Source organism: Cupressus sempervirens, chromosome 10, assembly GCF_028749045.1.
Source record: "Cupressus sempervirens isolate cs-2001-9-10 chromosome 10, ASM2874904v1, whole genome shotgun sequence".
In the NCBI taxonomy this organism is placed as follows: Eukaryota; Viridiplantae; Streptophyta; class Pinopsida; order Cupressales; family Cupressaceae; genus Cupressus; species Cupressus sempervirens.
This window is the reverse complement of record NC_143127.1, coordinates 770,568,970-770,590,734: the sequence shown is the minus strand read 5'-3', so window position 1 is coordinate 770,590,734 and position 21,765 is coordinate 770,568,970. Positions and strand designations below refer to the sequence as shown.

Here is a 21,765-nt window from a genome sequence, read left to right as displayed (position 1 = left end):
GATTTTCATAGTTTTTTCAATATTCATATTTATTTAATTTCTTATAGATGGCTTCAACTGGTAGTCAAAGTTCAGTGGGTCAAGCAACTGATATTTTTAAAGTTGATGTGGCATCTCTTTTATGGAGATATACCACAAGAATATCACAAGTTTCCGAAGGTGGTTCCTATATTTGGAAATGTAATTATTGTTAAAGTAACAAAGGCAAACCATCCAATGACTCTTACTCTTAGGTAAAACTTTAGTTTATGGGCCCTGTTGGTGAATGGTTTTCAATGTGCAAAGGCATAGATGGGAAGGGGTTGCCTAATGCCCAAATAGCTTCATTTGTAAAAGAACAAGAAGCTGCTGATAAATTGGTATAAAGGTCAAAACAAAGTTTTATCAACATCCATCCTCTAAACACTTATTCTTGTGAGTACCTATACCAGAAGTGGAAGAGGAAGAAGTAGAAACTATTTCTCATGAAGGAGGTCCATTGGACAAAGCATTTAAAATGGAGACAAGAGAGCTTATTGATCAAGCCATTGCACATTTTCTCTATGCCAATGATCTTCCTTTCAATTTGGTGAGATCGCCATATTGGAAGGAAATGGTGGCAGCTATACATAAAGCATTGGATGGTTACACAAGTCCTGGATATGTAAAGGTGCGTCCTACTACGTTTACAAAAGAGAGGGTTTGGGTAGATAGAGCTCTTCAACCAATAGGAAATTCATGGAGAAGTTTAGATGTTTCTATTGTTTCGGATTAATGCGATTGTAGTGTCTCCCAAAGGGACAATGTTCTTTAAGATAGTTGATTGTGAAGGGGAAGTGAAAGATTCACAATTCATTTCCAAATTCTCATTGAGGCCATAGAGATGGTGGGTAGTGAGAATGTAGTTCAAGTGATTATAGATAATGGGAAACATTGGAGGGGTGCTTTGGTTGAGGGCTAGTATAACCATATTTTTTGGACACCATGCACCGTACACTCTCTAAACTTGGTCATGCAACAAATTGGCACCCAAATAGATTGGTTGAAGCAAATTTTCCAAGAGGGAGAGGAGATACAAATGTTTGTGACGAACTACCACATGTCACAATCTATATTCAAATCATTCTCCATTTTGGAGTTGCTATGGTAAATTCGAATCGTAAATTTGTAATTAGTAAATACAAAATTTCAAGTTTTGTTTATTTAATTTAATTATTTGAATGCATTTTGTCATGTTCAATATTTATTGACATATTGTTATGGTTAACTTGTGTGGTTGAGATTTGGTTTGCATCTCACACTAATGTTATGAGACGACTTGTCAAGGTGTAAGAGGCATTAAGCCAAATGGTTATTTCAACCCAAGGGGATATATAGTAGGCTTCAAATTCAGACAGGGCACAAAAGGTCAATGCATTGATCTTGGATGATAGTTGGTGAGGTTGTGTGCGACTTTTATTAGATTTCACAGACCCTATAATGACTGTGCTCAGCTTTGCTGATTCAGATCAACCTTGTTTGGGGGATGTATATGATGGTATGGACACAGTAGTTGAGAATGTGAAACTTTCAATATAAGCACAAGAGGATGATCCCACAAAATGTGAAGCCTTTTGCAATCAACTTGAATCAATCATTCATCATTGTTAGAAAAAGATGACTACCCATTGCACCTTCTTGCATATGCCTTATCTCCAAGGTACTATAGAGAGGAAGTACTTGGTATTCCTAATATAGTAGCCCCCTATGCGGATGAAGAAGTTGCTAGTGGGTGCTACAAAGCTTTAGTAAGACTCTCCTAGATGAGGACACTCACAAAAAAGTTAGGACTGAACTTGGATTGTTTGCTTCGGGAACAAAACTTAGTCCTCTAGCAATAAAAGACCAATGTGACATGGGAGCTATCACATGGTGTTACCTCTATGGTCAACCATTCAAGCATCTACAACCTCTTGCAATCAAAATTCTCTCTCAAGTAAGTTTTATTTGTTTTTAACATTTGTTTTTATCACATGTATCCTACAATTCTTTAAATTGGTTTTCATTTTTATGTTTTAGCTTAATAATTAATTTTGTGATTGTGAACATTGTCTAGGTTCCATTTTCTTCCGCTGCTGAAAGGAATTGGAGTACATACTCCTTTATCCACTTAGTAAAGTGTAACCGGTTGGGCTCTTAAAAAGCTGAAGACTTGGTTTTCATTCATACCAACTTGCGTCTTTTGTCACGTAAGGAGGATCACTTCAAGGAAGGGGCAGCCAAGCTTTGGGATGTAGAACCTAAGTGTGCAAACTTGGATGCAATGATCACAGATGATGATGCTGATAACATTAGGACACATGGTGTATCTAGCACAAGTGGAACCGTTTTTGGTTCAAATTTATCTTGAACTTGCAGCAGTTGGAGGAGATAGAGATGATGATGAGTTTTTTGTGAATCCATATGATGCAGATTCAGATTGATAAACATTGAATGATGAACTATATTTAGATTTTGAAGTTGTGATGATTCGCTGATTTTCACTGGAATCATGAACATAGATGCATATGATATTCATATCATTGATATGGTTTATATTTTATAATCTTATTGAGTATTTGAATATTTGAACTTGAGTGTGCAAACTTGGATGCAATGATCACTTATGATGATGCTGATAACATCAGGACACATGGTGTATCTAGCACAAGTGGAACCATTTTCGGTTCAAATTATCTTGAACTTGCAGCAGTTGGAGGAGATAGAGATGATGATGAGTTTTTTGTGAATCCATATGATACAGATTCAGATTGATAAACATTGAATGATGAACTGTATTTTGATTTTATAGTTGTGACGATTTGCTGGTTTGGACTGGAATCATGAACATAGATGCATATGATATTCATATCATTGATATGGTTTATATTTTATAATCTTATTGAGTATTTGGATGTGTATTGGTGAAGTTACAAGCTATCAAAATTTTTAATTTTCTATGTTTCTTTCATTTCTTTGCATATACATAGTATAACTGTATGTATATATCAAAGTAACAAGAATCGGAATCGGATCGAAATCGGCAAGGCCGAATCAAATCGTGAATCGGCCATGAATCGGAATCGAATCGGCCATGAATCGGAAAATTAAAAAAACCCTTGAAATTTAGTGAGTAACTTATTTCATAAACCCTTTATCGCTGATTCGATTCACCGATTCACAAAAAATCGTTTGGCTTGAATCGAATCGCCGAATCGCGTGAATCGCATGAATCGCCGTGATTCTTGGAACTATGGTATATATACACACACACATCCGCATCTTCCCCCCTTCCCCCCACCCAAAAAAAAAATAAAAAAATCCCGCATCTGCATCTGAATCGGTAACGAAGGTCAAAAGACCCCAGCTTATGGAAAAATACTAAACAGAAAAACCTGTAAACAGGTTAAATATGACAGTGGGATAAAATTCGAAGTAGAAAAGCCTCAAACATTGAGGACAAAGAAAAACATGTAGTGCAGGAGCTCTCAGAAACTGTGGAGCTAATGAAGATGTAAACAAGAGCTTAGAGCTGAAGACTGGCAATGCAAGATATACATGGAAAGGTTGTGCACAGGGGAAGGCTCAGGAAGTGTGGAGAGGAACTGAACAATTTCTGGAGGAAGTCCAGGTTCAAGTACACTCCATAGAACTAATGCTTACATGCTCAGTTGATAAACCTCTGGTTGCTGAGGTAAACTTAGTTATGTGTTCTAGCTCTGTGATCCATACTACAGACAAATGGGAGGCTTCCAACAGAAGAACAGGGCAGATCCCCTATATCTAGGAGGAGGCAAATTTTTTGTGATATACAAAGAGTAATGCCATCTCACTGGGTTTGTGCCAATTTGTGTAAAATGACTAAATCTAACAGAGAGGTGAAATTGTATCTAAATAAACTTTTTCATCTTCTCGGTTCATACTTTATTTGCTTTTGAGATGTATGAGACCATTTCTTCTCTGCTTGGTGTGTGTTCTTTTCGAAATCTTTAAGTAACATATATTATATAAAGATATGGCTTGTAAGGAAAATAACTTGATATAAGGAAAATAACTTGATGTGTGTTTCCTGCAGGTGCTTTTATGTGGCGAAATCATACAGCTTGGCAGGAAAACGTACAGAAGCTTATGCACTTTATTCTCGTGCACTTGAGCATGCAGATTCTGCTATACAGAGTTACCAACGTCTGAAGGGTTCTTATGTAGTAAGTTGTTTTGGTGAAATTGTTGTTTCATAATGTTTTAGACAGAAATGATGCTATATCAATTAAGCAATAATCTTTTTTATCGATATGCTGGAAAGCTAATTTTTATTCAGAGGATTAAAATGCACAGTAGATCATGATTGTATCTAATTGACTTGGATTTTTTCAATGTTGATTTTTGGGTATGGATATATTTATTTGATTTTTTAATGTTTTTCAAACTTGAATGTATTATGAACATAAAGCATTTAAAGAAAACAAATGTCAGATATTTACAAGTGAAAATTTAATAGTCATGCAAGCCAAATTGTTTCTTATATATAAGACACACTTGTGGCATCCAGAGCAATGGTAGAATATACAATCAAAATTTTCCTTAAATTGATGTCCAATAGACTAAAGCTAGAAAGAGGAGATGCTTACATTTAGATTTTTGATTTGGGCATTGTCAGACATCTGTCATTTAGTCAAATGCATTGTTTGGAAATTTGCGACTCCGCAAAACTGAGCAGGTCCAAATTTGTTTGAGTGGGTGACTCAGCAAACTAAAAATTTCTCAAATACATTATCTCGACAGAACTTTAGGTATTTTCCATGAGTTCTGGTCTGTAACTTCGTGGAACTCATCTGTAAGTGGGTGAGTTACTTGGTGGTCTGCACAATTCATGAGTTTTGGGTGTATGTGATTCAATGGTCTTTCTTAAAGGTCTCAAAACTATCTTCCGCTTCTTTAGGATCTGGGTTAGCAAAAAAATCTGGTGTATTTACATATGAAGCTTCAATGAAACAAGTCAAGTTAAGGAAAATCTCAAATCCAGATCCTCGGGATTCACGTTCCATTCCTTTGTAAGAAAATGTCACTCTTTCTCTGTTCCTGGGCATATTATGGAAATGGAATGTGTTCTTATGGCAAGATCCTCTCTTTTGTTTGACTGGCTTGGGTTTGTGCTACCGTGGGGGGTGCAGACTTAGTGTCTGAGAGATCCCTTATCAATGGATCATCAAGAGCCGAGACATTTTCAAACAACTTCAATGAGGAAACAAATACTAAAAACTGGTTATACACCTTTAGAACTTTTTTAGGATTAGTAGCTTACGTGAAATGCAACTTTCGATGTTTTCAAAGGCTTCCAAGTTTCAATGTTTCTCTTGTTTCTTTGTGCAATCTTTAATATGGTCTACAAAAAAATATTTGTAAGAAGATGTATATTCTAGGAGATGCAACGTTCTTTAACCTATTTCACCAGGAAATTATCATTTCCTTCACATTTTTAATGAAGCTTTCAGTTTCAGCTACCAGTCTCTTTCTTTATTTCAAATTTGTGCAAATATCAGCATTGTTCTCAGTCCTGCAGTCTATATTATGTTAGATCTTATTAGTTTTTCTAATCTAAGAAGCCAAAGGTGCTCTGAAGGCAACAATGACATGATTTTGCTCCATGCAACCTACTTCTCATTTATGGACAGCATGGCCTGTTTTACCTTAAAAAGCAGTAAATATTAAATTACTAGCACAGTATGTATTGGCTAATTAATAGTTTTTTCCAGAGAATGCTTGGGATATACATGAGAGTGCATGTCATAACCCCTTTCCTTATTTATTCTATGACCCTTGGCTATACTCTGATAGGTAATATTGGAATCCACTTCTCTTCTCATGTTTATATTTTTCTGGTTCAATCTGCTCTCTCTTGTCCTCTTTTGTATTTCGTTATGTCAGTTGCATCATTAATTTCCTTGCAACTGGTAATAACTGAGCCTTTTTTTGGTGTATGGGTGTGGCTAAGACGCATTTGTACAAATTATGTAGAAACTGTTTGAGTGTTACTGCACCCAAGGTTTATCTTCTTATGCCATACTATTAAATTGTTCTGTGTGATCTATTTCCTTGATTATTTTTTTTATTTTGTTGGTTCATATGGTTTTGATCATAGTTTGTGGACTTTGCAAGTGCTTTTCAGAACTCGCCAGACTTATGTGTGCTAGTTGACTCACCAAATACTCACAAAATGAGTACAAACGAGTCTTAGGGAGTACTTGTTTAAGTTTTTCCATTGGACTCTTCGAGTTCCTGTCTCACACTTTCGAGTTCGAGTTCTGGACATGGCCTTTCATCTAGGCATGTAAAAACAGCATAAAACGAGTTTCTTTTTCCTTCATATTTTGGATCAAACTCATCCATTTCAGGTTTGAACAGAGAAATAGCAAGCGAAGGAGTGGAGAGGACAAGCATTTGGGCAGGAATAAAAGGGTTTCACGCCAAAAGAGCGGAAAAAAACCAGGAAAAATCTATAAATTTTGCTTTGTATCGTTTCTTTTCTCGGTTGGGCTTTTCTCATATCTACTACATTGTGCAGCTTGTTATTGCTGCCCCTTAAACCTGTTAAGGTCTCCACTCGCAAATTCTAACTAGATATTAGGATCTCTTGTCGTATAAGAAATTTGATTACAATGAAAGGGGAATAGGAGTGGTGGGAAGTACACAAATGAGGTTAAAATTTTCTTCTAATTGCTTCCTTTTTTGTGTAGTTTTATGTTTTTTGTTGCCGAGTCCTTGTGGAGTTCTGAGTCAGAGTCAAAGATTCGGGCTGCCAAGTCAAGTCCAAGTCGGAGTTTTCAATTTTGGATTTTACGCAGTAATATGCTTGGAAAGACACATCTCTGAAGCTGTAATGTTCCCCTTTATTATTTTTTTTCCCATTTTTAAAATTCTTCTAAAACATACACCACTGGAACACTAACTAAAACAATTTAATAAAATAGCTGATTGTAACTACCTAGTTAGAAATTTCACAAAAACATAAAATAGTTTAAAATTACACTCAGATCTGATTAGAAATCAACAATTTTGATGAGAAAAAATGATGATAGAATGAATCTGCAAGCTGGAAATGATTCACTAATGCTCTCAAAGTCAGAAACAGTTATATTAATGTCTGATATTATCCTGATATATCCACCACTTTCTGATGCACCAAACTGTTTCAATGCCTTGGAAAGCAACATAGAAACCCTCAAATATTATGTGGGAGACTAACACAGCAACATATATAACCCTCCAATTGAGGAGAGCTTTAACAAATCACTGTAGATACGCTGTTGCAGCAACATATATCCCTCCAAACAATTAAATACTCAACAAATCACCATAGCAACAATATAGCAGAAAAACATTATCCCCTAAATGATGAAAAGTTTTAGCCAATAACTGTAGCAACTCTGTAGTAGAAACATGGAAACCTGAAAAACGTTTTCAAATCCTTAATCAATTAGTACATTAGTGATCCCCAAATGGAAATATCCAAAATGGGAAACAAGGGTTTTCACCCAGCTATAGTATGATGGATTCTGAGGGGTTATTGCCCTCTAGAACTTGAACAGGCCAAGGGTTTTCAACTTTTCATCATTTGATACCCTAGATTTAAAAAACTACTCAAATTTGAAAATTGGATGCAAAAAGATAACTTGAATGATCTCCAAATGAAGATATGCACCTCGTTGAGATATCTTTCAAATTAGGTACTTACCCTTGCCCTATTTGAAAGAATGGGGTTGGGAACTTCCTCCCAACTATTTCATTCTCGAACTGGAACCTCATCATTCTCATGACAAGATATATTGGTTGGGAACTGATAAAAGGCTAACTTTTTTAATAAATTGGGCATTCGATAAAAATGGTCAATCACGATAATCTGAAGGGGGGATATTTTAGTTTAAATGAAGGCAGCTCCCTATTCTTCTAAAGGCGGGCCCCTCTCTGTAGTCAGTAGATAAGGTCGTAAATTTCCTTCCCAATATTTAAAAATACTTTTAATTTTTAGTTTTATTATTGTCAATTTCAAGTATATAAAAATGCTTTATTTCAAATTTCGATACAAGTGTTTAAAAGCACCATTTTTACAATTGGTAAAGCACAAGGATTTTTAGCATGGTCCTTGTGCTAAGCAAGACCACAAACGAAGGATATCATTTGTGACATTAATGCTCAGCCATCCTATTCGTCTTACTTGAACTCTTGCTATGCATGTTCCTTCTTCTTGTCCTATTACTCCAAGACTTACTCTCTCCTTTGTCCTCCTCCTTGAAGACTACATCTTCTTCATGTTCTTGTCCTCTTCCTCTCCCTTCTCTCCGCATCTGGTTGTGTTGTAAATACACATCCCCAATTACAGATGGGAATTGGATGTGAATCCCTCCTCAGCATTTTAGTCTATGGTTTTCCCTAGCTGTACTTTTCTTGGCAACATTTTTCAGTTTCTTAGTCTCCTAGCTCTTAGTGAATGGGTGAGACAAGTCAGGAATTCCTAAGTTGAGATGTGGAATGAGAATTTTTTTAAAGGGTTGAATCTCAATGACAAAATCCAGGTTTGAGGAGAAATCCACCTCTATGTCATGGTTCCCTCGAATCCTTACACAAGTTGAGATGATGATTATTTTGGAAATCCATATTTGATGTTTGAGATTCAGAATTGGAATGTTCGAATCCTTGTTCAAATTTTGTAAGATCCGAGACACATTTAAGAATGAGAAATGGAGTAAATCATGAAGTTTGCTTGATAAATATGGAGCAGAAAAGTTGTGAAGTAATAATTGTAAAAGTTGAGACGAGGGTGAAAGATAGAATTTTAAGGTCAAGATAAACAAATCCTACTCAAAGGCAAATTCTGCCTAGAAATGCTCGGATATGGATAAATTTCCATATTGTTTTGTACGAAAATCCATGACTATGGTAAATTTCCCTTCAAATTTCCTTGTATAGTTGACTTTCCCTTTGAAATTCCTTGCTTAGTTGAATTTCCCTTTGAAATTCCTTGTTTAGGGCAGGTTTCCACTTGTAGCTCCATGGTAATCTTGATTTTCCTCTCATTAATCCATGGGTTTAATTTCCCCATGAAAATTCCACACATCAATGTAAGTCATCAATATAATCATGTTAAAATTTTTGTAATCGACTTAGAATAGAATAACTGTGTTGTGAGGTTTTCACACCATTACCCCAAAATTTTTGGGGACCTCCTTTTTTTGGGCAAGCCTTGGCAATTTTCGCGGATGTTGGGAATTTTTCGGTTGCCTTAGCAAAATTTAGAGTTGTCCAGAGGTTTTTGAATTGGCAATTTTACACCTTGGACGCCTTAGGGCCAGGAAGGGATTTGGTTTGTTTTCACCTGGTGCAAAACTAGACTTTCCAGAACATGCAATTTCGTCCTTAGGCCTAACAGTTTTCAACAACAACAATTTTTTTTGATGGTTAAAACGATACGTGGCAGGATAAAATTGCAAATTATGGACTGAGACGGATTTTGAAAATTTGATTTAATTGAACAAGCTTGAACATTTTCAAAATGAATTTTAGATTAAGTCGTTTTGGAAAATCTTGAAATTTTTTAGTGAAAATAATTTTTGATAGTAAATTGAATATAGAGTTTGAATTTCGATTGCAGGAAAAGGATTTATTTTGTTAAAAAATTGAAATTGTATTGCAAAGTTGAAATTGGATTAAATTGCAAAATCTCATTAATTTGGTTGAAATTTTGCCTAGGGGATTTTAGAAATGTTAAAGGAAATTGGTAATTTGGAATTGAAAATTGAGTTTTGGCTTGCTGGATCCGATTTTAATGATATTTTAATTGTCAAAATGTTGTTAAATGAAAATTTTGACGTCTCCTAGACTTACCTTATTTCTATTTTGTAATTCTATGTCAAACTAGCAATTAAAGGGTCAATTTCATTATGGGGCTTAGTTATTTTCATGTTTTATTTAAAATTGGGCCATTCTGGAGGGTTTAACTTAAGTTTTTGTTTCCCTCCAGGTAGGTCGGCCCACTTTGGAGGTCAACTGAAGGATATAAGAAGGGGCTTCCCCCACTCTTATTTCCTCATTCTATTTCCACTCCTCTAGCTCGGTGTTGAGCGATTTCTTCTAGCTGGGTGAATTTCTCCTTTAGCAGCGATTTTGGCTTGAGGATTTCCATTATGGGCAGCAAAGTTCTTCCTAGAGGCTGAGCGATTTCTGCGCTAAGGCAAATTTGTTGGTGAAGATCTGATTTTAGGCAACATTGGACGATTTTGGAGGTCTGATTTTCCTCCTAGGGCAGCGAATTTTTTCCTTCAGCTGGGGCGATTTTGTTTGGTGGAGAGACAAGGTGCTTTGAGGTTTGATTTTTGCAAGTGCGGGCAAATTTAGATGGACAAAATTCTGATTTGGGGCAGACTTATCTGCCCTAGGGAAGCGATTTTCCTTCTAGTTGGGCGATTTTGGCAAGGAGGTGAAATTTGGTGAAAAGAGCATATTTTTGCAAGTAATCCATTTGCGCTAAGGTATCACATTTTAGAGGACTGAAATTTCTGAGATCAGATTTGAATTTGAAGAGGCCTGATTGTTGGTAGAAGACAGATTTAAGGTAAGATTTTCATTTATCTTTAGAGGTGAAGATTGGTTCTGAAGGTGGATTTTATTCCTTGTTCTTGCTTGGTTTGTTTCCCTTATCTTCTTCTTGCACTATTCATCCACCACTTCATCATTTCCATTGATAGGCTGGAGTTGGGAGATATAAGTGTAGATTTCATGATAGGACATTTGAAGAGGCAGAAATAAGCTAGACCACCTTAAGATTGAAGTTGAGAGATATAAGTGTAGTCCATCCTAAGCTAATGAAGAGATAGAAATAAGTAGTAGTCCCACCTCTAGGCTGAAGAGGCGATTATAAGTGTAGAGATAGGATTTGGAGAGGCAGAAATAAGTTAGATTGCATCGATAGAAAGAGGTTGGGAGATTTATAAGTGTAGTCCATATCGTTTAGAGCGAAGAGATAGAAATAAGTGTTTAGGATGCATACAAGCAAGAACTCAAAGGGAGCGAATACCAAAAAAGACAAGGAAGACATGATACTTAAGACCACCTTATTTTAAAAAATGAGGTGAAAAAGTGACACCAATATTGATATGGTGAACATGGTAGAGTTGGATAGTTTAAAGGAAGGACAATCCCCCATGGCGAAGAAGATCTAGAAGAGCGAAATTGTACACATGGCGACTTTCCCCCCTACCTTGCCTTGTCCAGAATTGGTAATGGAGTGTGCATCCAGGTTTGATATTGTGACCAAGTCCATTGTTTTTGATGAAGGGAAGAGAGTGTTGGCTAACATCAACGGACAAGTGGTCAAAGAAGTGTTCAATATTTCCCAGCATAAAGGTATGACAGTGGTAATGATGGATCAAATAGATAAGTTCTTTCAGGATAATCAGGATGCCTACTTCATTCATCTAAAGTAGAATTGGTTACACGAAGGCAAGAAGAGAGTTACCAAGTCGTCAAAGCTCACCAAGTCAGATTTCAAATCAGAGTATGGTGACCTTATTGTGCTTCTTAGCCAAATCATGGGCGTGGCTCAAGGTATGCAATTCGAGAACTGGATGTACTTTTTTATTGATGAAATTGAAAATGGAAAGAGAAAGTTTGATTGGGCTAGAATTATAAGTGCAAATTTAGAGTTGTAACTAAGGACAATACAAATTCAAAAGCAATTCTACATGGGGTCCTACCTTTTCTATCTAATTGCGAGACTATATGAACATTTTGGACTTAAGGCCTTAGGAGTGATTGGCAATGGGCCGGGGCAATGTTTGGTGCATGAGTGCTATCCACAGCTTCATTTGCACAACACCAAAGATTATAAGATGTTTTATGACGCCTTTGCTATAGAGACGGTAAGAATATTACAAGGGACACTTGCTAGGAAGCTCTCATTGGAAGCAGAAGCAAAAGTTAAGAAGTATGGGAGTTGGTTCATCCAATTTTCGCAATTCACATAAATTAGAGTAGCAGGAAGTACAGTTTGTCCCAAGAGACTTCCAAGGTATCCACCTGACAGAATAGTTTTGATGGAGTTGGCCAGGCAACTTGAGCATTATGACAAGAATGATGAAACTTAAAGGTGAGACAGGGACTACCTTCTCATTTGGAATAGGCAATGATACTTGCCCCAATCTTGTTTCCTTTATACTTGTGGAGGAGTTATAACAGTATCATCTAGGATGGTATAAAGCAAGACAGGGGTTCAATCCTAATGGTCTTATCAAGGCATCTCATGAAAACACATTCAAACATATTCCTACTATAGAAGATTTTTTGGGCTAATGCAGAGGATGACTTTCATGTGAGGAAGCTAGCTTTCTTAAGGTTGTCAGTGGGCATGATGAGGGCAATAAGATGGAGAGGCCTTGATATTCCCGATTAGCTAGAAGATGATGAAAATATGCTAAGAGAAGATTATGATATAGTGGATGGAATAGAATTGTGTCTAGTGGATTGAGATGATCATTGAGGCAGTTACAAGGACAATCGATCTACACACTGAGTCATGGTACAATGGGAAATTAAGGCAATTACAAAGTCCGAGAGTATGCCTTACTTATGAGAAGATGAAACCAGAGAAAGAAGGTCCAACGAAGTCAATTGGACAAAAAGATGAGGGCAATAGCTAGCAACAAAAGCAATTAAGAGCAAGAAGAGAAATTTGGAGGTTGAGAAAAGTAAAGAACATCAGGAGCCTCCAACAAAGAGACGAAATGCAACACTATCAAGGGAGAGCATAATTGAGGCTAGGAGCCAAGAGGTTAATACAAGTGGACAAAGGGTTGCGGTCAAGGTGAGCTCTGATTCAGAATCAAGTGGTTACAGTAATAGTACCGAATACTCTCCTCTCGCGGAGAACTAGCATGGAGATGATATGACAGTAATTAGTGAAGAAGAGGATAGGCCAATTGATATTGAGGAAGTAAGCCAGGTGCCTGAGGCTGTTGGTGATGCTTTGCTAGTCGAACCGAATCCAGATTTGGGGAGATGCACTGCACCACTATGGTTAAGGCAAATTCTTATGCCAAGAGGCGAGGTGGTGACTGTCCGAATAGTTGAAGATATTTAAGGGTTAGTGGAAAAGGAAGAGAGTGAGAAAGAGAAACTAATTGCAGAAACGGTGGCAAAGGTCATTAGGAGCGATGATGAGGGTCACCAAAAAGTTTAGATTGTTGTACCAAGGGTCAACAAGGCAGTGGATGAGATTGTAGCCCAAAAGTATGAGATGGTAGAGCATGACTTAGGAAGAATCACGAATGACATGGAGTGCGAGGAGATCCGGGAAGGCATGGTTTCAATTAGAGAAAGGTTTAGGAAGGCAAACGAGAGGATTGTAAAGTTGGAGGCCGAAAACAAGTATTGGAGGGATTGCCAGCCTATCCAATAGTTGCATTAGGCAGCCCTTTCGCAAGACAGTGGGAGCAACATAGAAGAGATATCGGCTCAGCTGCATAAAATCAAAGATTGGATCAATGATATAATTCAAGATGGGCAAAATTTCTTGCCTTCCTTTATCTCGATATTTAGGTCATTGGTGGCTATTAGAGACAAATTCAGAATATTTGAAGGGGAGTGGAAGGATTTCCTTCTAGTCAAGGACTTAGCCATTCCTAGTCTATAGACAGTTATTGGGCTACCGGAGAGATATTTGGAGAGAACCAAGTTGGTGGATGAAGGAGGAAGGAGTACGGTGGAGTCTTGGTATGTTGCCTGCCTTGACCATTAGATTGAGGATACTTGAAGAGATAGGGAATGAGATTTCACAGCACAGCCTAGTCATTGATACTTCCATTTCAACCATGATGAACGATGTTGGGGTTGCACTTGATTTTGAAAATATCAAAGAGGAGAACGTCAATGAGACAGTTTGGATTGAGATTGGATGAGTTGGGGAAGGTTGCCATCAGGAAGAAGCATTTGGGCACCCTTGCCTCCCTCAATGTCTTTCTAAGATATGCGAAAGAATATGAGAAGGATCATGAGAAGACAATGCAAGCAGCGGGCAACATGATGAATTTAGCTGAGCTCAAGATTAAGCACACGTCTTACCCTCCCATGAATGAAGTCAACGATAGGCTAGCCAAGTTCATTGCCTTGGCTAAGAAGATGAAAGAAAAGGGTAGATTTATATTAGAGGATCATTTGATGTAAGCCCAAGTGGAAAATTTTCCTTTCTTCTTGGGTAGAAAAGGTGTGATTCTGATTGGCTACCATTTTGGTGCCTTCTCATTGGTTGCCACTTTTCCTTTTTTTCATTGATCCATTGATGAGGTGGCATCTTCTCATTGGCCGATGGGGTGGCAAACCTAGTTAAGGTTTTTGGGATTTTCTCTGGATTGTTGATTTTGCTTATTAATCTTTACCATTGGTTGTATTTTTAGCCCCTATATAAGGCCATTTTCCCTCATTTGTAAAGGGTTGAAGAAAATTGTTGCTTATATAATACCAAAATTGCTTCTCTTATCATTGTTGTGTCTTGCATGGTGATTAAGAACACTTGGTGTTATTGCATGGTTTCTACTTCCAATAGTTAAAGTTAAATTCCATTGAAGTTGTTAAAGTAGATTTTATTTCAAGAAAGTTGTTAGGCAAGAGTAAGAATAGATGGATTGTTGTATGGTGATATTAGTGGATGTTTGATAGGGATCCATAAACTAGGCCACTAGCATCCTAGCGGCTTGTTAGGAAGCCTTGCATGGTAATCTAGTCTTTTTCCCTTTGAATCATTACATCTATGGAGGTAGCACCGTTGGCAAGCTTTCATCAGATTTGATCCCCGTCCATCTGCTAATCTTTCCATTCATAGGAGTAGAAGTAAAGCAACAAGTAGTTTAGTAGTTGAAGTTTTGAAGAGCGAAGTTGGATGTGAGATAAATTGGAAAAATAAGTTGAGAAAGTCAAGTCAATATACGTTGTAAAGCTAGATTTCATCACCATCACAACAAAAGTTCAACATCCTTGAAAGAACAACGTAAGCCCGCCTACGTGATTAACCAACAAATCACATTAATATAACTGAGTTAGTATCCACAAGTGTAAGGAACCTTGGAGTTTTCTCATGTTCTTCATGAGTATTTACTTTTCAAGAGAGGCTTGAGTGTTTGGTATTCTATATCAATTATTCAATTGCTATATGTTATGTAGTGGTATAAAACTGACATCAACACTATGCTAAGACAAGTTATATTGGAATGTGAGTGGATTTTTGTCTTGGTTTGTGTCTAGGCTCTTGACAATAACCCACAGACAACTTGGGCACTTGAGCATTACCCGAGCAAACCTAGGGACATTCCAAGACTTGAACAATAATTGGGCTGAACCTGGGTCAGATCCTAGGTTTGTAGGAAAGAAGCCGATAACTTAGTATAATATTGATATTTTACCAAGTTACCAATTTGGGTATAGGTGTAGTTATGAGATTGGAACATGAGCAGATTTTGGTCTTGGTTTGTGTTAGAGTCCTGGCATGAACTCATTGAGAACTTGGGTGCACGGATAGTGCCCTATATGAACCTAGGGACATACTAGTCATTGGGCTTAAGAAGGAGTAGAGCCTAGGTCTAAAGGGAAGAACCCTATAACTTAGAATAACTTTGATATATTACCAAGTTGCTGATATATTTCGTATGTGGGTATGGGACTAGGGATACAACTTTAATTACGATAGTACATCATTTTTTTTTTCCTTGGGTACTTGTACGAGTATGATTGTATATGTATGTTCAAGCTTCAAAATCATAAATCGTAACTACAAGAAGAATGATATAATTCTATAATTGCCACTAAATAAAGTTTTTAAATACCTCACAATATCGTAGTCATAATTTGCAAAAATGATAATACTCAAGTCAAACTGCCATTAATTCATCTTCATTAGAAGCATCAAGGTCATTATTTGGTTCAACTCCATTTGAACCACAATCCATTCAATTGCTACTCCCACTAGCTGTGCCTGCATCAAGTGCAAGAGCTTCTTCATCTGTAGAGGCCTTAGCAAGTTGTTCAAATGCAAGATTTAAATTAGCCATCTTAGGTGCTAGATCCCAATACTTTGTTGCACCATTACTGTATATTTCAAATTCTTATGTGACAGTAGATGAAGGTTGGTGTGTATGAAGATAAAATCCTCTGTTTTGTTTGTAGCCAAAATGGATGTGCCTGATTTCAGCTCAACTAAATAAGAAATTTGCAACCTATTGAGTTTGCATACAACATTTAGTATTTAATCTTATAATTCAATAGTCAGAATTTAAAACATAAATTATATTAAAAAATATGTTGATTTTCATGTAAAATCATAAAAAGAAAGAAAGGTAAACACTTAGGAGAGAATTTTAATTGCAAGATTCTGCAAGAAAATGATGTCTTGATCATATAGATACCACCACTCATCAACACTCATCTTGTATTCATCATGAAGAGCTTAGTTACCGGTTCAAGTTTGATGCAAAGGTCGAGTTCGAAGAACTGGTTCGCTGGTACAACCAAATTTTGGAAAGGTTTTTGGGTTCATTCATACAAGAACATGTAAAAATTATTAAAAAATTTAAATTGATTGTGTGTGTGTGTGCATGTGTGTGTGTGTGTGTGTGTGTGTGTGTGTGTGTGTGTGTGTGTGTGTGTGTGAAGCCTAGAAGCATATGTTAAACTTAAATGTCACTTAGTATCATAAAATCATATGATTTAATCATTTAAATAACAAAAGCATTTGAGGCATAAACTTTAAATTTGTAATCACAGTATCATGAATCGTGATCATACTTCCAATTTCTCCTTGCACAACCACCAATTCAGTCTTTCTAAAGACAAAATAACCTATTTGCACACCACAAGTGAGTGTTAGAAGCCAACATAAGCCATTTACATTCACTTTTTAGGGTTTAGGAACTCAAAATATTATAAAATATGTCCAAAAAAATGACAAACGTTGTCCACAGGGCCCAGTTTGGTGTGGTTTGCATTAAATTCGATCTGTTTGTTACAAATTCACTAGGTTCATTTTTACTTGGGACCAATTTGAATCATGTTGCCTCAATTCAGCCCTAGTCGTAGTTTTGATGAATTGGACCCGAATTAGGTATTGGTTCGAACCAAAGTAACAAGAATCAGAATCGGATCGGGATCGGCAAGGCCGAATCGAATCGTGAATCGGAAAATTTGAAAAAACCCTTTAAATTTAAAGATTTTAACAATTTAAAACTTATTTCATGCACCCTTTATTGAATATAACTTAAACACATTATAACATCATCAAATAGAAGTTAAAACTTAACATACATAAACATAGAACATAAAATCCATCACATATGTAACTATGTTATCTAAAATGTAAATTGTAGGCTAGCTAAAGTAAATAGAAATCAAATGATCATAATGATTTAAATCATAGAATGTAATGAACAAAGACAATATCATTCAACTTCTGCACTGTCAACCTATTTCTCCTCTTCGAATGGATGTGCTCGAACATGGACCGACTGTGCTCACATCCAGAAGCCCTGCTTGGTTGACTCAGAATACGAATGGCAATTTTTTGAAGTTTTGGGGTTGTGGCCCCAAACATTTGCCACCATCTATCTGCAATAAGGGAAAAATTGAAAATAGAAACAATTAGTCTCATTTACAAATTACAAGTTAACTCTAAAATTACATAATCAACTTTAAGTTTAGAATCTAGATTCATGAACATTGAATATATTATTTAATTTTTACCTGGCTGTAGTGTTGTTTGAGCATTTATGGCCATCCTGCCAGAGAAAAGTGGCCCCTCTTTATTGTTGAACTGGTCTAGCTCAACAATCGCAGCAGTGCTATCTTCATCGCTACTCAACCTTTGAATCACTGTGTATAAGCTAGTGAGAACCTCCGCATCTGCCTTGAACTCAGGATGGAAACAATATGCCGGATTTAGAAAGTAAGCTGCTGCATGGATGGGTCGATGGAGCTGATTCTGCCATCTCCTATCGATGATGTCTCAAATAGGGCCATACCTCTCCTGCACTCTTGCATATTGGGCTTTGATGGCCTCCTTGGCCCTATCCATGCCCTCATAAATGTAGCCCATAGAGGGCTTCTCCCCATCAGCAGTTCGTAGCAAAGCTACAAGGGGCTCAGTGACCTACATATAAAGTAAAACAAAAAACTTGAGTCAAAACTTAAATATAAAATAATATAGCTTAAAGTAAAAGTTAAATACTAAATGTTAAATTGCAATAAATTTACCTGCAAGATTTCTCTAGCGGGTTTCCAAAAACCATCCTCATCAAATATGCAATCCGCCACATCTATCCCTGCAGTGGTCGTAGCATAGGAAGAGGAAATCCACTCCCGCCCAACAAACATGCTTCTCAATTCAGCCCTTGATGTCAACAAGGATTGCAAGGTGATGAAATTCGAGGCAAACCTCGTGATACTTGGGCGAGCTAACTTCTTGCCTTCTGTGTACTTCCTCATTGTGCTAAGGACAAATGAATGATTATAAATGAATTTGCATATGTTTTTTGCCCTTTCCACACATGACTTGACAAACTCAAGTTTGCCAATTTCCTCCAACATGAGGTCAATGCAGTGTGCCGCACAAGGGGATCAAAATATGGTGGGGTGCCTCTCCATCAAAAGTTTACCTACAACAATTTTAAGTCAATTAGAAATTCAAATAAATTTATTTTCAAAACTTGAAAAGTTAAAAGTTTACCTGCAGCAACATAACTTGCTGCATTATCCGTCACCACCTGGATCACATTTTGTTCTCCCACCTCTGCTATGACTTCCTCAATAGCCTCACATAAGTATGTGACATTTTTTACATGTGCGGAAGCATCGATGGATTTGATGAACATGGTATATCCTACAAGTAACAAAACAACGAATTAGAATAAAAAAAAATTAAATGGATCATCAACAAATTAGCATTCAACAAATCAAAATTTACAATTATGTATGTAGGAAAGTAGAATGATCAATCACCTCCACAGGATACAAGAAAATTGAGGAGTGTTCTATTCCTCCTATCTATCCAACCATCAGTCATGATGGTGCAACCCTTTGCAATCCACTCCTTTCAGTTCTCTTCGAGCTCAGCCCTCATGTCCTCTACCATTTCATCCAAGAGGTATCCGCTCAACTCAGCCTCAGTTGGGGCTTTAAACCCCGGACCACAAATAGCAACCGCATCTATCATGTTTTGCCAATAAGGAGCCCTGTCACAAATAAAAATTTAGATGTCAAAGACTCAAATCATAAAACAAGTAGATATAATTAAAGTTTTACTTTTACTTTTAATTTTAACTTTAAAGAAAACAACGAAAAAAGAATCAATTACTTGGCTGCAATAAATGGAATGTTGCAAAAGTACCAAACTTTGCATATCTCCTTTCTGGCAGCATCATGAATCTCCTTATTCAAACCCATGTTCTCAAGCGTGGGTTGGGAACTAGGAGTAGTGTAGGGCACAAAGTAATTATCCATTCTGTTTTTTCGCACTCTAGGCTGCAATAGGTTGGTGTGGGACTTTGTCTCAGTATGTGACCGACTAGCACTAGCACTAGCACTAGCACGAGTAGAAGAACTAGGATAAAAAGGAGGCCTAGAAGAACCCTCTCCAACACAACCTACGGATGCAGAAGCTGATGCAGATGCAGATGTGGATGCGGCTGCGGATGCAGATGCGGGAACATGGGAGCCAATACCCCTTAACCCTTCAAGTTGCATTTTCCTATTGGCTTTGTCTTTTTCAATTTTTTCTAATGCCATTAAGCAAGTGCGTTTTGCCTCAGGAGTTTGGTGAGTGCAAATTGTAACATCGTGTCCAACTATAGCAGCAATGTGGTATTTCAATCTATAAATACCCCCAGAAGTTATTTTTTCTTTACAAAAAATACATTTTGTTTGATATTTGGTTCTTCCAGGAAACTCTATGTTATATTTCCAACATTCATCTTTTCTACCCATTGCAAATTTGCGAAAAATGAAAGCAAAGGCTGCTGCAATAAAATTTTATATGTAAAATATCAAAGTTTGAAGCTAATAAAAGCTACAAAACAACAAACCCTAGTTTGCAACTTAGTAAAAATAAAGAACATTCAAGATCTAAACTAAAAATCTTGAAAACTATAAAAATTTAACAAAAAATGCATAATACACTAACATGCAAAAAAAAAAGAGCACTTACCTCTTGCAAATGAGTTGAGGAGTCTTGAGATTGGCTCCTTAATGCTCCCAATGCAATTTATGGCCTCCCCAAATGGATTGCTGATCTCTTTTGTGCTCTTTCTTCTTGCCGGTTAGAAACCTATGGCTTTTCTTTTCTCTTCTTCTCTCTCACTTTTCCTCTCTTCTACTCATGTTAAACAAATAGAAGGCCCTTTAGGGTTATAACAAAGAGAATAGGTCAAAAACAAAGTAAAAAAAAAAAGCAATTTTTTTAAATTTTACAAGTCTATACTTTACTGGCCGCGGGCGATTCATGCCGATTTTATCAGGCAATTCATGCGATTTTTTGGATGAATCGCCCAAATCGGCGATTCAGGCGATTCACCTAATGAAATCGGCGATGGCGATTTTCTACTCCAAAAAAATTGCCATCGCTGAATCGCCGATTTAGGCGATTCTCGTTAGTCTGGTTTGAACCTAGACTTGGTTTGGAAGACATACCAGCGAACCAGGGTAACTAAGATGAAGAGTGATAACTTCATAATTTTCTAAAGACATGAATTGGCCAAACTTGGTCAAAACAATACTTAAAATTTTCTCATCTGTATTTCTCTTTTTGAATGCAACCTTTAACTAGCGACAAACTTCCCTTCTTTATATGGCGTGTCCTTTGTGGCAATGTAAGTATCTCTTTGCTATAATATTTTGGCCACATAGAAAATGCTAAGAAATGCAAGGGGGCATAGTTTTAAAAAATGATTTTGTAGAGTCTTGTTCCTTGGCCTCTATTATTATTTTTATTCTCTCCACCATGGAGCCCATGCCATCATAAAATTCGTGCAAACATGGGTGATCAATATTAGCAAACCTGATCATGTTCATGATGGGCTTAGTGAAATCCAAAATATGTTACACATGAGCCTATTGTGTTGTTAACGCACACCCCATTACAAATGGGGACACCCTTTTTTTTGCTCACTTTTTAGCTTATTGTTTAGTTTAGTTTTCCTTAGGGTCTTGTTGCTTGGTCTCAATTCTTGATTTTATTCTCTCCACCTTGGAGTTCATGCCATTGTAAAATTCACCCAAACATGGGTGATCAATATTAGCAGATCTAATCATGCTCGTGATGGGCTTTAGTGGAATCCAAAACATGTTACACATGAGCCTATTGTGTTGTAAACACACACCCCATTGTAAATGGGAACCCTCTTTTTTTTGTACTCATGAATTGTTACACGAGCCTATTGTGTTTTTAGCTTAGTGTTTGGTTTAGTTGTCGTTAGGCTGGCAACATTTTTCGGGTTTCTTAGTCTCCTAATTCTTAGGAATGGGTAAGTCTAGTCAAGTCTTACTAGATCAAGATTGAGAATGAGGAGATTTTCCGAGATATCAGTTGTAAAATTTAGGATTGAGGAGAATTTCTTGTAGGAAATCCGCCTCTAGGTCAAACTTCCTTCTCAATCCTTGTGTAAGCTGGGATGATGATGTTTTGAAAAATCTTTGTTTGAAGTAAAGAATGAAATTGTATAGTTGCAATGTGGAAAAATGGAAAGA

At 36.8% G+C, this 21,765-nt stretch overlaps 1 protein-coding gene and 1 long non-coding RNA gene across 4 annotated transcripts in view; both read left to right on the top strand.

Moving 5' to 3' along the window:
* Positions 1-21,765, top strand: part of LOC149536143 (signal recognition particle-related / SRP-like protein) — a 133,179-nt gene that overhangs the window by 93,232 nt on the left and 18,182 nt on the right. For all 3 annotated transcript variants that reach the window (XM_089806607.1, XM_089806606.1, XM_089806605.1), the window contains one exon: positions 4,073-4,202. In XM_089806607.1, the coding sequence (XP_089662733.1) occupies positions 4,073-4,202 (130 nt within the window). The remainder of the gene's footprint in view (positions 1-4,072; positions 4,203-21,765) is intronic.
* Positions 158-2,591, top strand: LOC149536144 (uncharacterized). The gene is made up of 2 exons (XR_016357039.1): positions 158-1,954; positions 2,075-2,591. It is a non-coding gene; the product is annotated as an uncharacterized LOC149536144 (long non-coding RNA).